The sequence below is a fragment of the Aedes albopictus genome, chromosome 1 (assembly GCF_035046485.1).
Source record: "Aedes albopictus strain Foshan chromosome 1, AalbF5, whole genome shotgun sequence".
Classification (NCBI taxonomy): Eukaryota; Metazoa; Arthropoda; class Insecta; order Diptera; family Culicidae; genus Aedes; species Aedes albopictus.
Window position 1 is genome coordinate 300,230,018 of NC_085136.1, and position 18,315 is coordinate 300,248,332.

The following is an 18,315-nucleotide window of genomic DNA, read 5'->3' on the forward strand; positions in this document are numbered from 1 at the left end:
TCATCAGTGGATAAGTCAATAGGACAGAGGAAGTGAAATCACCTAGCATGAACGAAGATGACCTAGTATGAACGAGGATGAACCAGGAAAAAAACAGAATTGACTTGAGAAATCTACTTTTTTTAAACAATAAGTTCATTCACGTTTATCAAGTTCCTCCAGTCTATAATATGTCTGTGCCAAGCAGATTGAAAATGATGAACGATATACCTACGTACTAATTCCAGATCTCTTATCCCACATACACGAACTCATGTCTGATTAGAATGTCACGTTTCTTCGGTGTCCGGCAAGCCAGATGTGCGATTCGCAATGCCCTGGATTAACAAACAACAACAAATGAATGAATCAACAACGTGAGTGCCCGGTTAGCGAAATATTTGATTTAATTAGCGCTCGTGATCCGCCGGATTAGTGCCATTCCCCCGACAGATAGACAGACAGATGGATGCGATCTTCTCTGGCTGGAGAGACAAGTGATATTGCGACTTTTTGCACGCGAATTGGAGCTGGAAAATTTTCCAAAGAAGGACTGATAATCGGGTATGTTGCTTCGATTATCTTTGCAATTTAGCATAGATTTATCAATCGAAGAACAGAATTCATTCGGTCCGAGAATTTTGACACTAGAGCGGGACCAGAATTGGAAGATTCTGATTGGAATTGGTCCCGCTCTAGTGTCAAAATTCTCGGACGTAGTGAATTCTGCTCATCGGTGGATAAGTCCACCTGTGTCACCTGTTTTCTACTTGGATCAACTTTGATATGCAATTCAAAACACTGTAAAGAACTGTAAGAAATAAAGCGTCAATTATGCAAACATTCATGCGCATGAACACTAAGGGTCATCTGTGAGGTCATTTGGCAAAACTGAATCAGGTTTTTCAAAATGACGCCACAAACGAACGTTCAGTTCATTCTTGCTCGCTTCCTCCTTATTCGAACTTTGACAGTTACCGATGGTTTCTTTTGATTCTCGTTCTCTAGCAGCTTCAACAATCTATGGACTTATGCATAGGTGAACCAAATTCACTCAGTCCGAGAATTTTGACACTAGAGCGAAGTCATTTACAATCAGAATTTTCCAAATCTGATTGGAAACGGCCACGGTCTAGTGTTCTTGAACTGAGTGAATTCGTTTCTTCAGTGGATGGACTTATCCACCGATGAACTGAATTCATCGCGGTCCGAGAATTTTGACACTAGAGCGGGCCATTCCCAATCAGAATTGTTCAATTCTGATTGGAAATCGTTCAATTCTGATTGGAGCAGCCTCGCTCTAGGACCGCGATGAATTCAATTCATTGGTGGATAAGTCTATAAGTCCAAAATGACCTAAGAATTGTTCAATATTTTGAGGTTAGGTTTATTGGTGTAATGAAGATCAATGTCATCTGAAATTTGCGTGAAACACTGTTCCGTTTATTCAATATTTACATCATGATGATGTTAAATGTTGAGGATCGGCAGTGGGAATCTTATCCCTTTGTCAGAAAAAAAAAACACATATTTAGCAGCTCCAAGAAACGTGAGTCACTAATTCGAATCATTTCATCGATCGGGAGATCGCAAATGTCTGATTACCAACGTAGGGCAAAAAAAACAAGCCCCTCTCACACCATCAGATAAGAGGAGCTTCTTCTGTCAGCGTCAGCGTCAGCCAATTCAATCCCGGAGAGGTGAATGAATCTGCTCCGTCCATCTGTAGCTCCGGATCCGCAGAGTTATTGAATGTTTACTTCTTGATCAACAAAGAAGCGCTAACTTTTGCTTGCTGTTGAAAGGGAACGAAGCACGTGATTGTCGATCCCCGATCCGAACGTGCAAAAAGGCGCAACAGATCAATGTCAGATGTGCCGATTTTCTGTTTTGTTTTCACAAAAACAACAGCCTTTATCGTTGTGTTTACGTCCTATGGTTTTACTAGAAATCGTTTTGTTTACCAATTAACAGCTTGGCTACCACTAAGTACTAATTTGCATGCTTCTTCAGGGTCGTCACTCTCATCCCAAGTCTTGATTGACCGGTGTGAATTTCAAAACAAAGCTGATTTGGGCGATTGGAATTTCTGGAACGCACACAACAGTGCGAAACAAAGAACGAAATCAGCGGGATGAATTGCGCATTTTGAGATGATCGCACGGAATGGACTTATCCACCGATGAATCAAATTCATCGCGGTCCGAGAATTTTGACACTAGAGCGGGGTCTGTTCCAATCAGAATCGTCCAATTCTGATTGGAACGGCCCCGCTCTAGTGTCAAAATTCTCGGACCGCGATGAATTCGGTTCATCGGTGGATAAGTCCATGGCACAGGTAGCTAGTTTGGGAATGCTAATTCATCCTTCAATTATGCTGAAAAGAATCGTCGGTGCTCCAGACGTGGGACACTGTTTAGCTCATCAAGCTGGAATTGGATTGATGAAAACATGCACTTTGCCAGTTTAATAGAATCGAAGCTGGATTGGAACATAAACTACTGTTACCGACATGTGATCTATGGACTTATCTACCGATGAATAGAATTCACTCAGTTCGTAAATTTTAACACTAAAAAGCGGATTAAATTCAAATCAGAATTCGACGATTCTGATTGAAAATGACCCCGCTCTAGTGTCAAAATTTTCCAACCGAGTGAATTTGATTCACCAGTGGAAATGTCCATAGACGAGTGCACCGATGAACTGAATTCATCAGACCGCGAATTTTGACACTAGAGCGGGGCCATTCCCAATCAGAATTGTTCAATTCTGATTGGAAATCGTTCACTTCTGATTGGAAGCGGCCCCGCTCAAGTGTCAAAATTCTCGGACCGCGATGAATTCAGTTCATCGGTGCACTCGTCTATAGTCGTTTGAAATTATAAGATTGACGAGCGCACCGATGAACTGAATTCATCGCGGTACGAGAATTTTGACACTAGAGCGGGGCCGCTTCCAATCAGAAGTGAATGATTTCCAATCAGAATCGTCTATAACTTGTCTATAGCGTCAACGATTATAACCTCCAAATTTATAGTGTTCATGCTGATGAATCATGTTAACCCATGAGCACACATGGGTCTTGTATGGGTTTACCAATAGACGAGTGCACCGATGAACTGAATTCATCGCGGTCCGAGAATTATGACACTACAACGGGGTCGTTCCCAATCAGAATTGTTCAATTCTGATTGGAAATCTTCCACTTCTGATTGGAAGCGACCCCGCTGTAGTGTCAAAATTCTCGGACCGCGATGAATTCAGTTCATCGGTGCACTCGTCTATTCGATGTTTGAGCAATACGGACTTATCCACCGATGAATCGAATTCATTCGGTCCAAGAATTTTGACACTAGAGCGGGATCGTTTCAAATCAGAATTTGATGATTCTGATTGAAAATGGCCCCGCTCTAGTGGAAAATTTCACGGAAATCTAGTGAATTCAGTTCACCGGTAGTTAAGTCCATGGACTTATCCACCGATGAACCGAATTCATCGCGGTCCGAGAATTTTGACACTAGAGCGGGGTCTGTTCCAATCAGAAACGTCCAATTCTGATTGGAAACGGCCCCGCTCTAGTGTCAAAATTCTCGGACCGCGATGAATTCGGTTCATCGGTGGATAAGTCCATAATGCTCGAAGAAAAAAAGTAGATTTGACGTTCATCCAGGGGATCCCTCCTGCTTAACGTTCCATCTATCGCTGACATCGGCGGCTTAAGTGAACAACCTTTCAACTTTTTCAATGCATCGACCCATGGTTGACACTTGAACCCTGCACTTGACCGGTTATCGCTTGCTTCAAGTGTAACACGTGTCTTCAATAACTCACTTGCCCTTTATTGATGTTGTTGTTATTGTCGTGTGGTTTTACCGAGCCATAACTATCCTTCGACGAAGCCGATGACGGTGACGCAGCGATATGCAAATGACACTTTTCCATCTAATTTTCCAATCGATGCGCTAGTGTAGTGGCAACCAACGACTGCCGTGCGGTGCCCTTAGTTTGTTTACAAAACAAACTACGCGCACGGGTGCCACTTTCTGTGTCGGGGAGTTTTTCGAAATAGGTTGTAGTTTTACTACGTAGTAAGTGGTGTGGAGGAGCTATTATTAGAAGTACCGCCACCACCACCCGATCGAGAAGAGAGTGCGAGTGGTGCTGGGCAGTTGTCAAGTTTGTAAACATCTTTCTCAATTTTCACCACCCCGTCCGGCCGGGCTAGATCAGCAAGTTTCAGATATGGGAAAGGGATGGCGATGGAATAAGTTTACGTCTCCCAGTTGGGATGACGTTTTTTGATAAATTAACGCGGTCAGGCAAGTTCAAGCGATGTCAACGCAGGACGGTCTTTGACACGGGACCTTGGAATAATTCCCGAGTGGGAGTTTTGTTTGTCATTGTCCGACTACATCATCAGAAATACGCAGTTGATATCTCAGCAAATATTTTGGCAGCACTGCTGTCAAACCATGTACAGGTAGTCATTTATAAAAATTTCCATGGACTTATCCACCGGTGAACTGAATTCAGTCAGTCAGTGAATTTTGACACTAGAGCGTCGCCATTTCCAATCAGAATCGCTAAATTCTGATTGGAAACGGCTCCGCTTATGTGTCAAAATTCTCGGACCAGAAGTAAACGATTTCCAATTAGAATTGAAAAATTTTGATTGGGAATTGCCCGCTCTAGTGTCAAAATTGTTGAACCGCGATGAATTCAGTTCATCGGTGTACTCGTCTATAGTTACTTAATATTTCAGCTCACAACTTCGGTAGAAGAAATGTTCATTCATTCATTTGGAATGAACACACAATGAACTTATGCACCGATGTACAGAATTCACTCGGTCTGAGAATTTCGACAGTAGAGCGGGGCCATTTCTAATCGGAATCGGATGATTCAGTTTGGAATTCCTCGCTCTATGGACTTATTCACCGATGAACTGAATTCATCGTGATCCGACAATCGTGACACTAGAGTAAGGCCGTTTCCAATCAGAATTGAACGATTTCCAATCAGAATTGAACAATTCTGATTGGGAAAGTCCATTGTCTAAATTCTGGACCGAGTGAATTCGGTTCACCGGTGGATAAGTCCAAAATTTATGAAAATTTTCATGAATTTACCCACCGATGAACCGAATTCACTCGGTCCGAGAATTTTGACGCTATCATTATATTTATTAGATTTCGAGCAACAAATCAATAACTTTTAGATATAGTTTCTCATTCGGAGCAAACAAAAACAACCTTGAATGACAGGACCAATTCGTGGAAACTACCCACTACCGTTGGGCGCCACTGAACTGAACGCGATTTCCTCATCGTCATTAGTCAGCCAAAGTTCGCACACAAGTTTTGCGCTCTATTTTGTTAGCAGCGCCCAAACTGACTGACTGCTGACGACGGCTTGTCCAAACAACTAGTTTGTTATGCTTACAGAAGGAACGAGAATCCCATGGAGAGGCAGCGAGTTAGTAAGCAATGATGATGCATGTTTTACAACCTATAGCGATCAATCGAACGGGCCTCCCTTTTCGACCGAGGTGGGGTGATGGATCTAAAAATAACTGCGTCCGAATTTGATCACTCCTTCTGGCGATCGATCATTCTCCTATAGTACGATTAATGATAAATAGGCGAGTGACCTAGAACTGTCACGTTCTCAGCTACTTGGAAGAGTTGAAACGGGTTCATTTGTTTACCTTCTAGAGAGGTTAAGAATAGAACTTCGTGACGCCTGGTGGCTGCTGTTCTGCGATGGAAAAAAAGAAGAATGCTATTCAAAACTCAATCGATTGAATTTTACGTTCACGACTTTTTGACCTCACCTCGCCTGATAGAGAGTACGATTGCTATAAATATACAATAGTCAGCCATCTATCAGCAATTTCATGATCTATAGAACCTTTTGTATAGCATTCTGTACATCAATCAACAATTTCATAACGTCTTTCGATTAATCGAGTGAATACTATTATGGACTTATCCACCGATGAATAAAATTCACTCGGTCCGAGAATTTTGACGCTAAAGCGGGGCAATTTCCAATCAGAATCGTCCAATTCTTGTTGGAAACGACCTGACTCTAGTGTCAACATTCTCGGACCGAGGGAATTCGGTTCATCGGTGCATATGTAAGAAATGTATCAATAGACGAGTGCACCTATGAACTGAATTCATCGCGGTCCGAGAATTTTGACACTAGAGCGGGGCCATTCCCAATCAGAATTGTTCAATTCTGATTGGAAATCGTTCACTTCTGATTGAAAGTGGCTCCGGTCTAGTGTCAAAACTTTCAGATCGCGATGAATTCAGTTCATCGATGAACTCGTCTATGCACTCATCCACCGATGAACCGAATTCACTCGGTCTGAGAGTTTTGACACTAGAGTGAAGCCGTTTCTTATCAGAATGGGACGATCCTCAAAATATTTACTCCAGATTCACTAAAAATAACCCTTAAAATAATATGTAATATTACTTGACGATCATGTTTTGGCACATATTTCCCAAATGTGGCAGAACGTGCCTCTGGAGCCGATCTACTGATACCTGACGATCATGTTCATGATCACATGCTCTGAAAAATATGTGTATAGACGTATGCACCGATGAACAGAATTCACTCCGTCCGAGAATTTCGACACTAGAGCGGGGTCGTTTCTCATCAGAATTGGATGATTTTGATTGAAATTGGTCCCGCTCTAGTGTTAAAATTCTTGGACCGAGTGAATTTTGTTCATCGGTGGATAAGTTAATAGGCCAGGGTAAGTAGTTTACCAAACGTTCATCCATTTTTTCTTAGCATTTATGAAAAGAAAAGTGGTTTTGACATTTGATTCATGCAAGGGCACTCCTCTACGGACTTATCCACCGATGAACAAAATTCACTCGGTCCGATAATTTTGACCCTAGAGTGGAGTCAATTCCAATCAGAATCATCTGATTAGAAACCCTGCTCTACTGTCAAAATTCTCGAACCGAGTGAATTCTGTTCATCGATGGATAAATTCATTGTTATGGAATAGATGAGTGCACCGATGAACTGAATTCATCGCGTTCCAAGAATTTTGACACTAGAGCGGGGCCGCTTCCAATCAGAATTGAACAATTCTGATTGGGAATGGCCCCGCTCTAATTCAAAATTCTCGGACCACGATGAATTCAATTCATCGATGCACTAGGCTATCTGTATCGAACATGATCTAAAATTTTATTTGTTTAATACATCTCTTCACTCGTGGACCATTTCAAATGAAATCTCACCGTAAATTTTCCACAATAATTCCCACAGTAATCAACGAAACGTCATCCCGCAGCAACTTCGTAGCTTTGCTTCAAATTCGTGGCGCCTTGCCTCGTTGGTGACGTGTACTAATCGCCTCGTTCGGGTTAACCTTATCAGTGTAGCCGAACGACCCGCTGCTGCGATGGACGACGCAGCTGATTACGCGGCGTTTACATAATCCGCTCCATCTCGCATGCTGCTCGTTCGGATGATAATCGCTCGCCAAAATAAACTTGCTCTTTTAGACTCATGGTGGCCACGAGGCCACCATCAGACAGCGGTAACTTACCTGATTGTGACTGCTACTAAAACTATGATGAGGCCCACGAGGAGCATGGCAATGACAACTCCACAAACCATATACAGGACATCGTTGGGAGCATCTGAAAGGTGGATGAGAAAAAGTAAAGTAAATAAATCAATCGAGAGGCAATCAATCATGATCAACTACTGTAGGTATAGAGGTAGAAAGACTAGAGATTGACAGGGAACGTGTCGACCGACGACACGATGGCGAGGTTTGTGCTAACAAGATGACGATTCAAAACAATAATGCGAAATTGTTTTGACTGGTTGTTGGCTGATGGTGGCAGTTGAAAGCCCGTGAAATGAAGGAAAAATGCTGATGATCATCGTCTAGGGTTTTTCTCCTCCCATGGACTTATCCACCGATGAATCGAATTCATCGCGGCCCGAGAATTTTGACACTAGAGCGGGGTCTTTCCAATTAGAATTGGACGATTCTGATTGGAACAGACCCCGCTCTAGTGTCAAAATTCTCGGACCGCGATGAATTCGGTTCATCGGTGGATAAGTCCATATCTACCTCTGTTTCCAATGTTGGTTTTTGAAATACAAAAAAACGGCACTTTATTGTGATCCATGGCTGTTAATCTTCATGAACTCCTGATTTCCTTTTCAAACACATGATATACATTCACGGTTTTTGTTTTTTTTTTAACCTTTCGAACAAACTGCATACCAATAGACGAGTGCACCGATGAACTGAATTCATCGCGGTCCGAGAATTTTGACACAAGAGCGGGGTCGCTTCCAATCAGAAGTGAAAGATTTCCAATCAGAATTGAACAATTCTGATCGGGAACGACCCCGATGTAGTGTCAAAATTCTCGGACCGCGATGAATTCAGTTCATCGGTGCACTCGTCTATAGACGAGTACACCGGTGAACTGTATTCATCGCGGTCCGAGAATTTTGACACTAGAGCGAGGTCGCTTCCAATCAGAAGTGAAAGATTTCCAATCAGAATCGAACAATTCTGATTGGGAACGACCCCGCTGTAGTGTCAAAATTCTCGGACCGCGATGAATTCAGTTCATCGGTGCATTCGTCTATGGACTTATCCACCGATGAACCAAATTCATCGCGGTCCGAGAATTTTGACACTAGAGCGGGGCCGTTCCAATCAGAATATAACGATTCTGATTGGGAATGGCCCCGCTCTAGTGTCAAAATTCTCGGTCCGCGATGAATTCGGTTCATCGGTGGATAAGTCCATTGTGATCAATTGTTTTTTTTTGCCGATTTACTAGAAATGAACTCATGAGATGTTCATGTTTGTAAATAATAATGATCTAATCACCGGTGATTAGAATTCACTCGAATCTTCCAATTTCGGTGGGCTTATGAACTTATGAACCGAATTCACTCGGTACGAGAATTTTGACACTAGTGGGGCCGTTTCCTATCAGAATTAGACGGTTCTAACGAGAAATGACCCCGCTCTAGTGTCAAAATTCTCGGACCAAGTGAATTCGGTTCATCGGTAGATAAGCCCATGATAGAGAACTACAAAGGCGATGATTTTGTTTGCGGTTTTCTGTGAGAAAGTGAAGGAGGGATGATTTTTTTATTTCCTCGCACTTCCCTCACACAGAAACAGTTTTTCCCGGCTTATCAATATTCGTAGTTGCGAAAAGACGAGTGCACCGATGAACTGAATTCATCGCGGTCCGAGAATTTTGACACTAGAGCGGGGTCACTTCCAATCAGAATTGAACAATTCTGATTGGAAGCGGCCTCGCTCTAGTGCCAAAATTCTCGGACCGCGATGAATTCAGTTCATCGGTGCACTCGTCTATAGATGAATGCACCTACAGCTGTGAGTTCACTCGGTTAGCAAAATTTGACACCACAGTGGGGTCCACGTTTATCAAATGCTACCCAGTTGGATTTTTTTTTTTAAATTTACTTCACCTGATTATCTCGATTAAATTGTGAAAATATGGACTAGTGCATCAACTATATGCGTATACATCACCTAAATGAATATTCATGTAAGAAAAAACAAAAAGAAAAGATTGAGCAGTACTCTACGAGGTTAGTCATCACTAAGCAGAAGTTGTTTAGAGTAGAAACCAGTAGTGTGTAAAAATTCATCAGGTGAGTGAACTCAACGTTCATCGGTGCACTCGTCTTTGGACGTATCCACCGATGAACTGAATTCAGTCGGTCCGAGAATTTTGACACTAGAGCGGGGCCATTTCCAATCAGAATCGTCCAATTCTGATGAATTCTGGTGAATTCGGTTCATCGGTGGATAAGTCCATTTATCAGAGGATTTTCCACCTAGTTACAAGAAATGAAATAATATTCATTATCGCAAACATCAATAAAAATCAGCTGATCATGGTAGCAGGTCTGACACTGGTATTCACCCAGCCACGAGTGATTTCATGCACTGGTTTTTATTGATATGATGCACCACAAAACATCTGTACTCAAGTTGATAAGAGATGCTCATAGGGCAAATGAAGTGCCAATTTTCTGTAAATTTGTCGGGACTTCTCCCTAAATTTTTCATAATCATGTTTTCGTAGTTACTTGCGTAGATCCTCCAGTAATTACCCAATTGTGACTTTCCTAGATTTTCCAATTTTCCAATATTTAATTGTTCTTTTCAAAGAACTCCTAAAAGACTTCATCCACGATGTTGTTCAAAACCTGGAGCAGAAATTTACTGAAAGTGTGAAGATCCTGCAGGAACTCTCGCTGAAACCCACGGTTAGAAATATCGGACTTCTGGACCTCGAGAGGTTTTACTTCTATTTTTACTGGATATTTTTCTGAACGACCACCTAAACTATAAGAGGGTTAACTCTACGGCGTTTCGTAAAAAATCGAAAATTTTGGAGGTTCCATCCTGCACCTTGAACTCATATAGTTAGAATTTAAAATTATTTTCAAATAACTCAGCAATAGTATGCTTTTTCTTTGTAAAAAATTGGTATTGTTCTAGTGTTACGTGAGAATGTAGCTTGCGAACCCCTGTGCAGTGTCGGAGTTGGTTGTCTATACATGTGTATTGTTTTATACTTCGTGTTTTCTGTCAGTCCCGTTCTGTCAAATATGACACACAATAGAATCAGTGTAAACAAGGCACAGAATGGGCGCGTATAGATTGTTAGAATTCTGGAGCAACATTTGAAAAGGGCCCAAGAGGTCTTGTGTCTTTTTTCTAAAACGCTCCGTAGGGCATAACAGCAGCCCGCCCACGCAAATGAACACCGTTATCCGAATAATCGATGTTTGCTCTATCTGATAACGGTCTTAGTTTTTGTGAATAACCTGAGGGGGGCTCAGGAGCGACGTGTGAAGTCATTGTTTACCAATGCTTGTATGCCCTTTTCAAATGTTGCTCCAGAATTTATATGTGGAGAAATCACCGAAGTTGTAAGTGTTTTAGATGTTTTTATGTTTTAAGACAATAATAAAACATCATTACAGCGTTGTAGCATGTGGCAAATGGTACAACTTAGCGTTTTATTTGCCCTGCTGAAAGGTCGGTGCCCATACATGCTCTGTTCTCAACATCTAGGATTACGAAGGGGAATACGAGGAAAAACTTCGAATAATTTATCAGAATAACACTTGCAAAAGATACTGATGAAATGGCGGCAGAAGCTATCAAATAATTTGCAGGAATGTCCTTTTTTGATTTTTGTGCGATTTTCAGTAAAAAACAACAGCTTTGTATGTATTCTCTTTTCAATGCTCATACCTGCACCCACTCATAATTCCTCACTCTTCACTGCTCAATTCTTACTCCTCACTTCATCACACTCCTCATACTTCACTTTTCACTGCACATTGCTTACAGTTCGCTTATCACTTTTTATTGATCATTCCTTACCTCTCACTTCCTCTCACTACCAGACTCCTCATGACAATGCTTAGTCTACACTACTCTATTCTCACTCTTCATTGCTCACTCCCCAGTCCACAACACATACTTCCCATACATCCCTTATTCACGGCTCACTCATTATTACCTAATTTTTATTCCTCACTTCTCACTCGTCACTCCTTTATTGCCTTTACAGATCATTTCTTCAGTTTTCACTCCTCACTTTTCACTGCTCTCTACTTACTTGTCACTACTCACTCTCCATTGCTTACTTATCATCCCCAATTGTTCACATCTCACTCCTCACTCTTCACTGCTCAATAATTAGTAATTACTGCTCAGTGAGTAAAAGACTGCTCACTCCTCGATTCTCACTACCTCACACATCTCACTGCTTCACAGCCCTTACTTCACGCTCTTCATTATTCCCTGCTCAGCCCTTACTAATCACAGCTCTCTCTTCACTTATCACGCCAAACTTCTCACTCCTCACTCGTCACTGCTCAAATGCTACTCCTCACTCACAGCCCTAACACTCTGCACCCTTCACAGGATGCTTCTCACAGCTTACTCAAACTTCTCACTGAACATTCTACATTGCTCATTTCTCACGCTTCATCATTTGTGGTGCAGTTATTTATACGCATAAACCGAAAATAGGATACGTTTTAAGAACAAACAAATGAACATGGGAAGCCTTCACGTTTGAGATTTCGGCATAAGCTGTCCCATGTTCATATCATGATGAAGCAGGTTATGATGACAAAACTGAACATGAGACAAATTTACTTGGTGTTGTTTCAGTACAGTTTCCATACAAAGTATACTAACGGAGAGTGATTTCTAAAAGTTATATGTGAAAATAGACCATTTGGTAATCAAAGTCAAAATTGTTAAAAAGTAACATGGGACAACTATGCTGCGCATTGCAGCTAATCATTTTGATTTTTTTTATGATAATGCAGTATTTCAGTAATGATTTTAATTTGTTTCAAAGGTTTCGTTTTTTCCCTATTTTTTTACATCTAAAAGCAATTTCTAAGAGACGTTTCGATTTCACCTTTTTACAACTGCTCAACTGCTTGAAAGTTGATTTTTAAATTTGTTGTAGGTCATCGACAACTATTAAAATTTGGATTGTGACTCAGTTTTGCATGCAGACTCCGCAAATGCGATTGTAAATTGGGGTATTGGGAACTTCAATGGACCAATGAAGCAAAATTTTCCCGTGTTCACCGCATGTAAACAAAGGCGCCACCGTATATGGACATGACCATTGTGACAAAATTGGAGTTATGTCAAACACACAAGACTACGGTGGCGCTATCAATTCGCTTCTTAGCGGCCGTTTTAGCTATTTTAGTGATCCATTCTAATTGACATCTAAGCTTTCTCTATCAACTTGGTTGTCTCGGTTGTTCAAAATCTTATAATCACTAAGTGTTTTAAGTGACATTTAGTGACTTCCTTTCAATTCCACTACTTATGCTTATCTTCGGAAAGATAGACCTATTAGGTCTGTGACTTACTGTGGTTTTCAGTGTTGAATGCTCGACTTAGGGGCTGTTCATAAACCACGTAGACCAAAATATGGCCATGTCAGACCCCCCCCCCCTACCCCCTCGTAGACTTTTGTCCATACAAAAATTTTGAAATTTGTATGGAGCGTAGACTTTGGCCAGACCCCCTCTCCCCCCAAAAAGTCTACGTGATTTATGAACGGCCCCTTAATAGCTTTCCTTATTTTGAAGTATTTCATTTTTATTTTATTTTTTTACTTTTGCAAAAACAGTGTTTTTATTTTTATTTTTTTAACAATTGAGACAGTAAAACAAAATTTACTGAATAGCTTAGAATGTGATAATTTAGTTATCTTTACTATTAATAGTTATTGAGGTTTACAAAGTTATCGCAATAATTGAAAAAAATAAAAAAAAAATAAAATATAAAAAGATAAAAATATAAATTGTTTAAAAAAAGAAAAAAAAACTAAGGACGAGCCAAATTCTTTCAATTCCACTACTTATGCTTATCTTTGAACAGATAGGCCTATTAGGTCTGCGACTTACAGTGGTTTTCAGTGTTGAGTGCTCGACTGGGCTTCGTGGCCGTGCGGTTAGCGGCGGCAGTCGTCTAGGCGTATCGTAAGCCTCCGAGTGTGGGTTCGATTCCCGCTCCAGTCGGTGGAAACTTTTCGTCAAACGGAAAATTCATCACTGGGCCACAGGGTGTTCTGCGTGTTGTCCGTTGTCTAGTGTAAGTAATGTGTTCAGTCTGTGCAGCTTCTGGCTGAAGACGGTGTGAATTGTCTTTCTTTTTAAAAGCTCTCCTTATTTTGAAGTATTTCATTTTTCTTTTTTTTTTCTTTTGCAAAAAAAGTGTGAGGTTTTTATTTTTATTTTTTTAACAATTGTCTTAAGTTAAACCAAATTTACTAAATAGCTTAGAATGTGATAATTTAGCTATCTTTACTGTCAAAGTTATTGAGGTTTACAAAAGTATCGCAATACTTGAAAAATATGAAAAATACTTAACTTCAGTTCACCTATGAAAAATATAAAAATATAAATTGTTTTAAAAAGAAAAGCTACTAAGGACGAGCAAATTCCTTTCAATTGTACTACTTATGCTTATTTTTGGACAGATGAGCCTGTTAGGTCTGCGACTTACAGTGCTTTTCGATGAGGAGTGCTCGACTTAATAGCTCTCCTTATTTTAAAATATTTCATTTTATTATATTTTTTTTCTTTTGCGAAAGAAAAGTGTGAGGTTTTTTTATTTTTTTAACCAGTGTCTCAAATTGAACAAAATCTTTTGAATAGCTAAGAAAGTGAGAATAATATAGTCAATATAGTCATCACTGCAAAACACTCGATCGCTGTCTCGGATGTCCCAGCTGTCCCAGTTTTGGTCATTTGAGTCACTACTGATGGTTGTCTCGACTGTATCGGTTGTCTGAGCGTTTTCATTTGTTCTTAATATATCAGTTTTCGTTCCAGCAACGAATTTTTGAAAACTTTCAATACATTTTCCATAGCTTCTATCATTTTGTAAGTCTTTTTCGTTTGCTTTTTTATTTTCCGAACAGTTCTAGCTACATTTGTGTAGCTAGCACATATTTGTATTTTTTTTAATTATCGTTCACGTGATTCTACAGTGATAGACATTCGTTTAGCCGAGGCTAAAAAAATTTCAAAAAAGTGCCAGGAAACTCATACAAAAGATTTTATGATAAAACTTTTTTATCGTAGTGATAGTATATCTAGTACTGTTTTATAAAAATGTGATACATCACACTTACATATACACTGAAACAAAAACGAGGGTAAAAACCCTTCAAATGTCATTTTTTGCCTAGACATTCGTTTAGCCGAATTGTACAATTTCTAGAATTCCATAATAAAAAAACTATCAAATTTCGAAAAATATCCAACAAAGTCATTTTGTATGGTTTGCATTATAGATCGACTTGTAAATCATGAACTTGATCGTTTTTGGAAGTGTTGCCATACTAATTTTCCATGCATCTCATATAAATATGTCATAATATTTTAAATGTTTCTCAATTGAGATTTGATGTAGTTATTTTTATCGGAAGTGTTTCAAAAGAATCTAATGAAAGTTTCATGACCAAAGCAGGTTGAAATTTTGCAAAAAACAACGTTTTTAACAGAAAAAAATAACACCAACAATCAAAAAATCACGTATTTAAGTATTGTTTTGATGAAATATGATGGTTTCACTAGCATAAATCACAGCGTTTATTATTATTACGTCTTCTAATAGCTCCCAATATCTTCTAGACTGTATTCTGGCTGAAATAATATACATTGGACGGCTCATATTTCGAGAAATGGCACCGAAAGTATTCAAATTTCTAGCATGAACTACTTGTTTCATAATTTAGACATTCTTTCAAATAAATCAAGTTGAAAATGAATGTGGTTAACAACTAAGACTCATTTATAATATATTTCTTCAGATTGAATGAAATAAGCCAATTATTTAACCAAATCTTGCATTTTTGTATGAGCATCTGCTTTTGAATAAACAGGGTACACAAAATCTGCCACTTCTTGCAGTTCTTTCACTTTGCAGTCTTTTAACTCATTTAGTAATGGTAGTATCAAACAGGTTTACTCCACAGGCATTAGGGCACGTATTTATTTCAATGCAGAACTATTTATTTTAGCTTTTATCAATCCCATTTTAAAGTTTAACCTACCAAAAACCAATATACTTATTTTTTTCATGACATTTTATGCAATAATTTGAACATTTCTGACAATAATTCTGTGCCATATTTTCAAAACTGCTAATCTAGCTTACGTTTGAGTGTTTACAGAAATCAGTTTTCTTAAATAAATTTGTTTATCGTCGCTTCTCCTTATCGGGACATATTTTATAATATTTCTTTGAATTTCACAAATAAATAAACTTTCAAGGTCAAATATCTTGCGTCATAAACTAAATGCCTTGGAGTATATTCTCGAAATATACTCACGAAATTGCAAAAAATCTATTGAAAACCAATTTTTCATTTACCTTGGCTAAACGAATGTCTAGGCAAAAAATGAAATTTGAAGTGTTTTTACCCTCGGTTTTGTTTCAGTGTATATATAAGTTTAATGTATGACATTTTTATAAAACTGTACTAGATATACTATTACTACGATAAAATAGTTTTATCATAAAATCTTCTGTATGAGTTTCCTGACACTTTTTTGTTCTCGGCTAAACGAATGTCTATCACTGTAGTCATTTGTATCAGCTGTGCTCCCATTCATGTTGATTGTTTCGATTGTATCGTTTGTCTAAATTATTTTAAAATTCCTATCGTTTTGCATATCTTTCTACAAATATGCTGAGAAATTAAACAACAAACGTTTTTTATTGTGTCTCATTCTGTGTCAAAAGACACGACTATCTCACTGTCTTTTATCTATATCAGTTAATTCAGATATTTTCCAAAACTATCATCAGATAATTCGCTTCTCTCATCGCTCTCTGTTTCAATTATCCAGTTTGTGGTTATTTTTAAAGGATTTTGTGGAGACAAATATGCATTTCAATAGTTTTGGTTGTTCCAGTTGGTTCGGTGTCCCAGTTGGACATGTGTCCCATGGCTGTCCCATTTAGGTCAAGTCTATGGGCTCCCTCGAATACTTCGATTGTCCCAACTCTATTGAATTGCATTCCTTCCCATACAAAGCCCCATACGAAAGTTTTAGAAATCTCAAAAGTGTTCTCATCAAAAAGACTCATCTTTTTGGAAATCATTCTAATTGTATTTGTAGATAGTAGCTGTCCCGTCCCACTGGCTTGATTTTAAGAGTTGATGTTTGATAATCCCATTTTTCTCTATTCTAAGATAAGTTGAAATATCTCTTGCCCCTGATCACTGATGACCTCCAGGCGTTGTATTTGTTCTTCTTCATACATTCTTTTGGCTGACCCAGTTATTTTCTCAATTGAATCGGCTGTCCCAATTGTTAAGAGCTACTTAACTGTCCCAAGTTATCCGATTCGATGTCACCGCATCAATTACATACTTGGCCAAGTCAAGTGCTTGGGAGTGCCATCTATCAGAATAAGATATGTTCCTGATGTCCCTGATCTTGGTTTTGTGAGCCATATCGGTTTGTTTTCGATGTCTGTCTCAGAGGTTCCCATATGTCCAGTTGTTTTTACTGTTTCAACTGTTGTGTTTATCATGATCATTTTTTTAATACTTATTAACATGTCTTGTGTCCTTCTGAACACTTTCTCTACTCCGTTAGATGTTCTCGGTTGTTTCATTCTACAAGTTGTCTCGGATGTCCCTGTCGATTGGCATAGTCCTCTACCTTATCCCAGTTGATTAATTTATCTCAATTGTATCTGCTGTATCAGTTGTTTAATCTAACTCGTCTGTCCCAAATTTGTCAACCGTCTTATTTTTCTTAATTTTTCTGTACCTAATAAGAAGTCCTCTCATCGCACCCACCGGTCAAACACCACTTAACATACGAGCTCACCACACGTCGGATTATACCCCCACCCAGGCTCGGTTTAGGTTGGAGGTGACCAAAACAGAATAAGACTGGTTCACGACGATGACGTCATCGACGTCGACACCGACAAGCAAAGCAACGCGAACGATTGCCAAACGCTGCTCTGTTGCTCGCGTTTCGTCAATCACACCTGTTGGGCTGTCGGGCCGTCATCGTTGGCGTCGTCGTCGTTGTTCAGAAATCTGTATAACGTTTTTACATAAGATAAAAAAAAAACAAAAAAAAAACGAAAAAATTTAAACAGTATGCTTTGGCTGAGGTAATGGTCTGTTTTTAAGATGATGTGTTTGGGTAAGATTTGCTTCTAGGTTTTTGATACATTGGAAGAGTCATTTTATTAAGAGTGATTAAAACATGGGTCTTCAGTTAGCTTAGTGTTTAAGGCTATGGATCGCCAATCTGGAGATGGCGCATTGTGCTTGCCTCACAATATACAAATTCATGCCATGGCAGGCAAAGAGCTTTCTTCAGATAATAACTGTAAAAGAGCTCAAAGAACACAAAGTTGAAGAGAGGCAGACTAGGTTCCAGTGGAAAAGTAGAGCCATAAAGGAGAAGAAGAAGGAGCATGGAAAATACGAAAAGAGCTAAAAATAAAAAATAAAAAATACTCAAAACTATTCAAAAACAGGTAAATGTGGGCTACACTTTATACAAGTTTTAAAACTAAAAAAAAATGTTTCCAAACTGTTGTTGTTTGGAATTACAGCTTCAGGAACATAGAAACACTAGAAATCCATTGGAAGCCAACATTCAAATTTGCAAATTTGAGTTTCAAGACTGTTTTTTTTTTATAAATTTTAGAATTCACTGAAACGTAGTTGGCATCCACCTGAAAGC

The 18,315-nt window shown here is 39.2% G+C and overlaps 1 protein-coding gene across 4 annotated transcripts in view; it reads right to left on the bottom strand.

The window, feature by feature from the left end:
• Nucleotides 1-18,315, bottom strand: part of LOC109408847 (protein catecholamines up) — a 519,706-nt gene that overhangs the window by 85,207 nt on the left and 416,184 nt on the right. For all 4 annotated transcript variants that reach the window (XM_029863770.2, XM_029863772.2, XM_029863771.2 and 1 more), the window contains one exon: nucleotides 7,565-7,658. In XM_029863770.2, coding sequence (XP_029719630.1) covers nucleotides 7,565-7,658 — 94 coding nt within the window. The remainder of the gene's footprint in view (nucleotides 1-7,564; nucleotides 7,659-18,315) is intronic.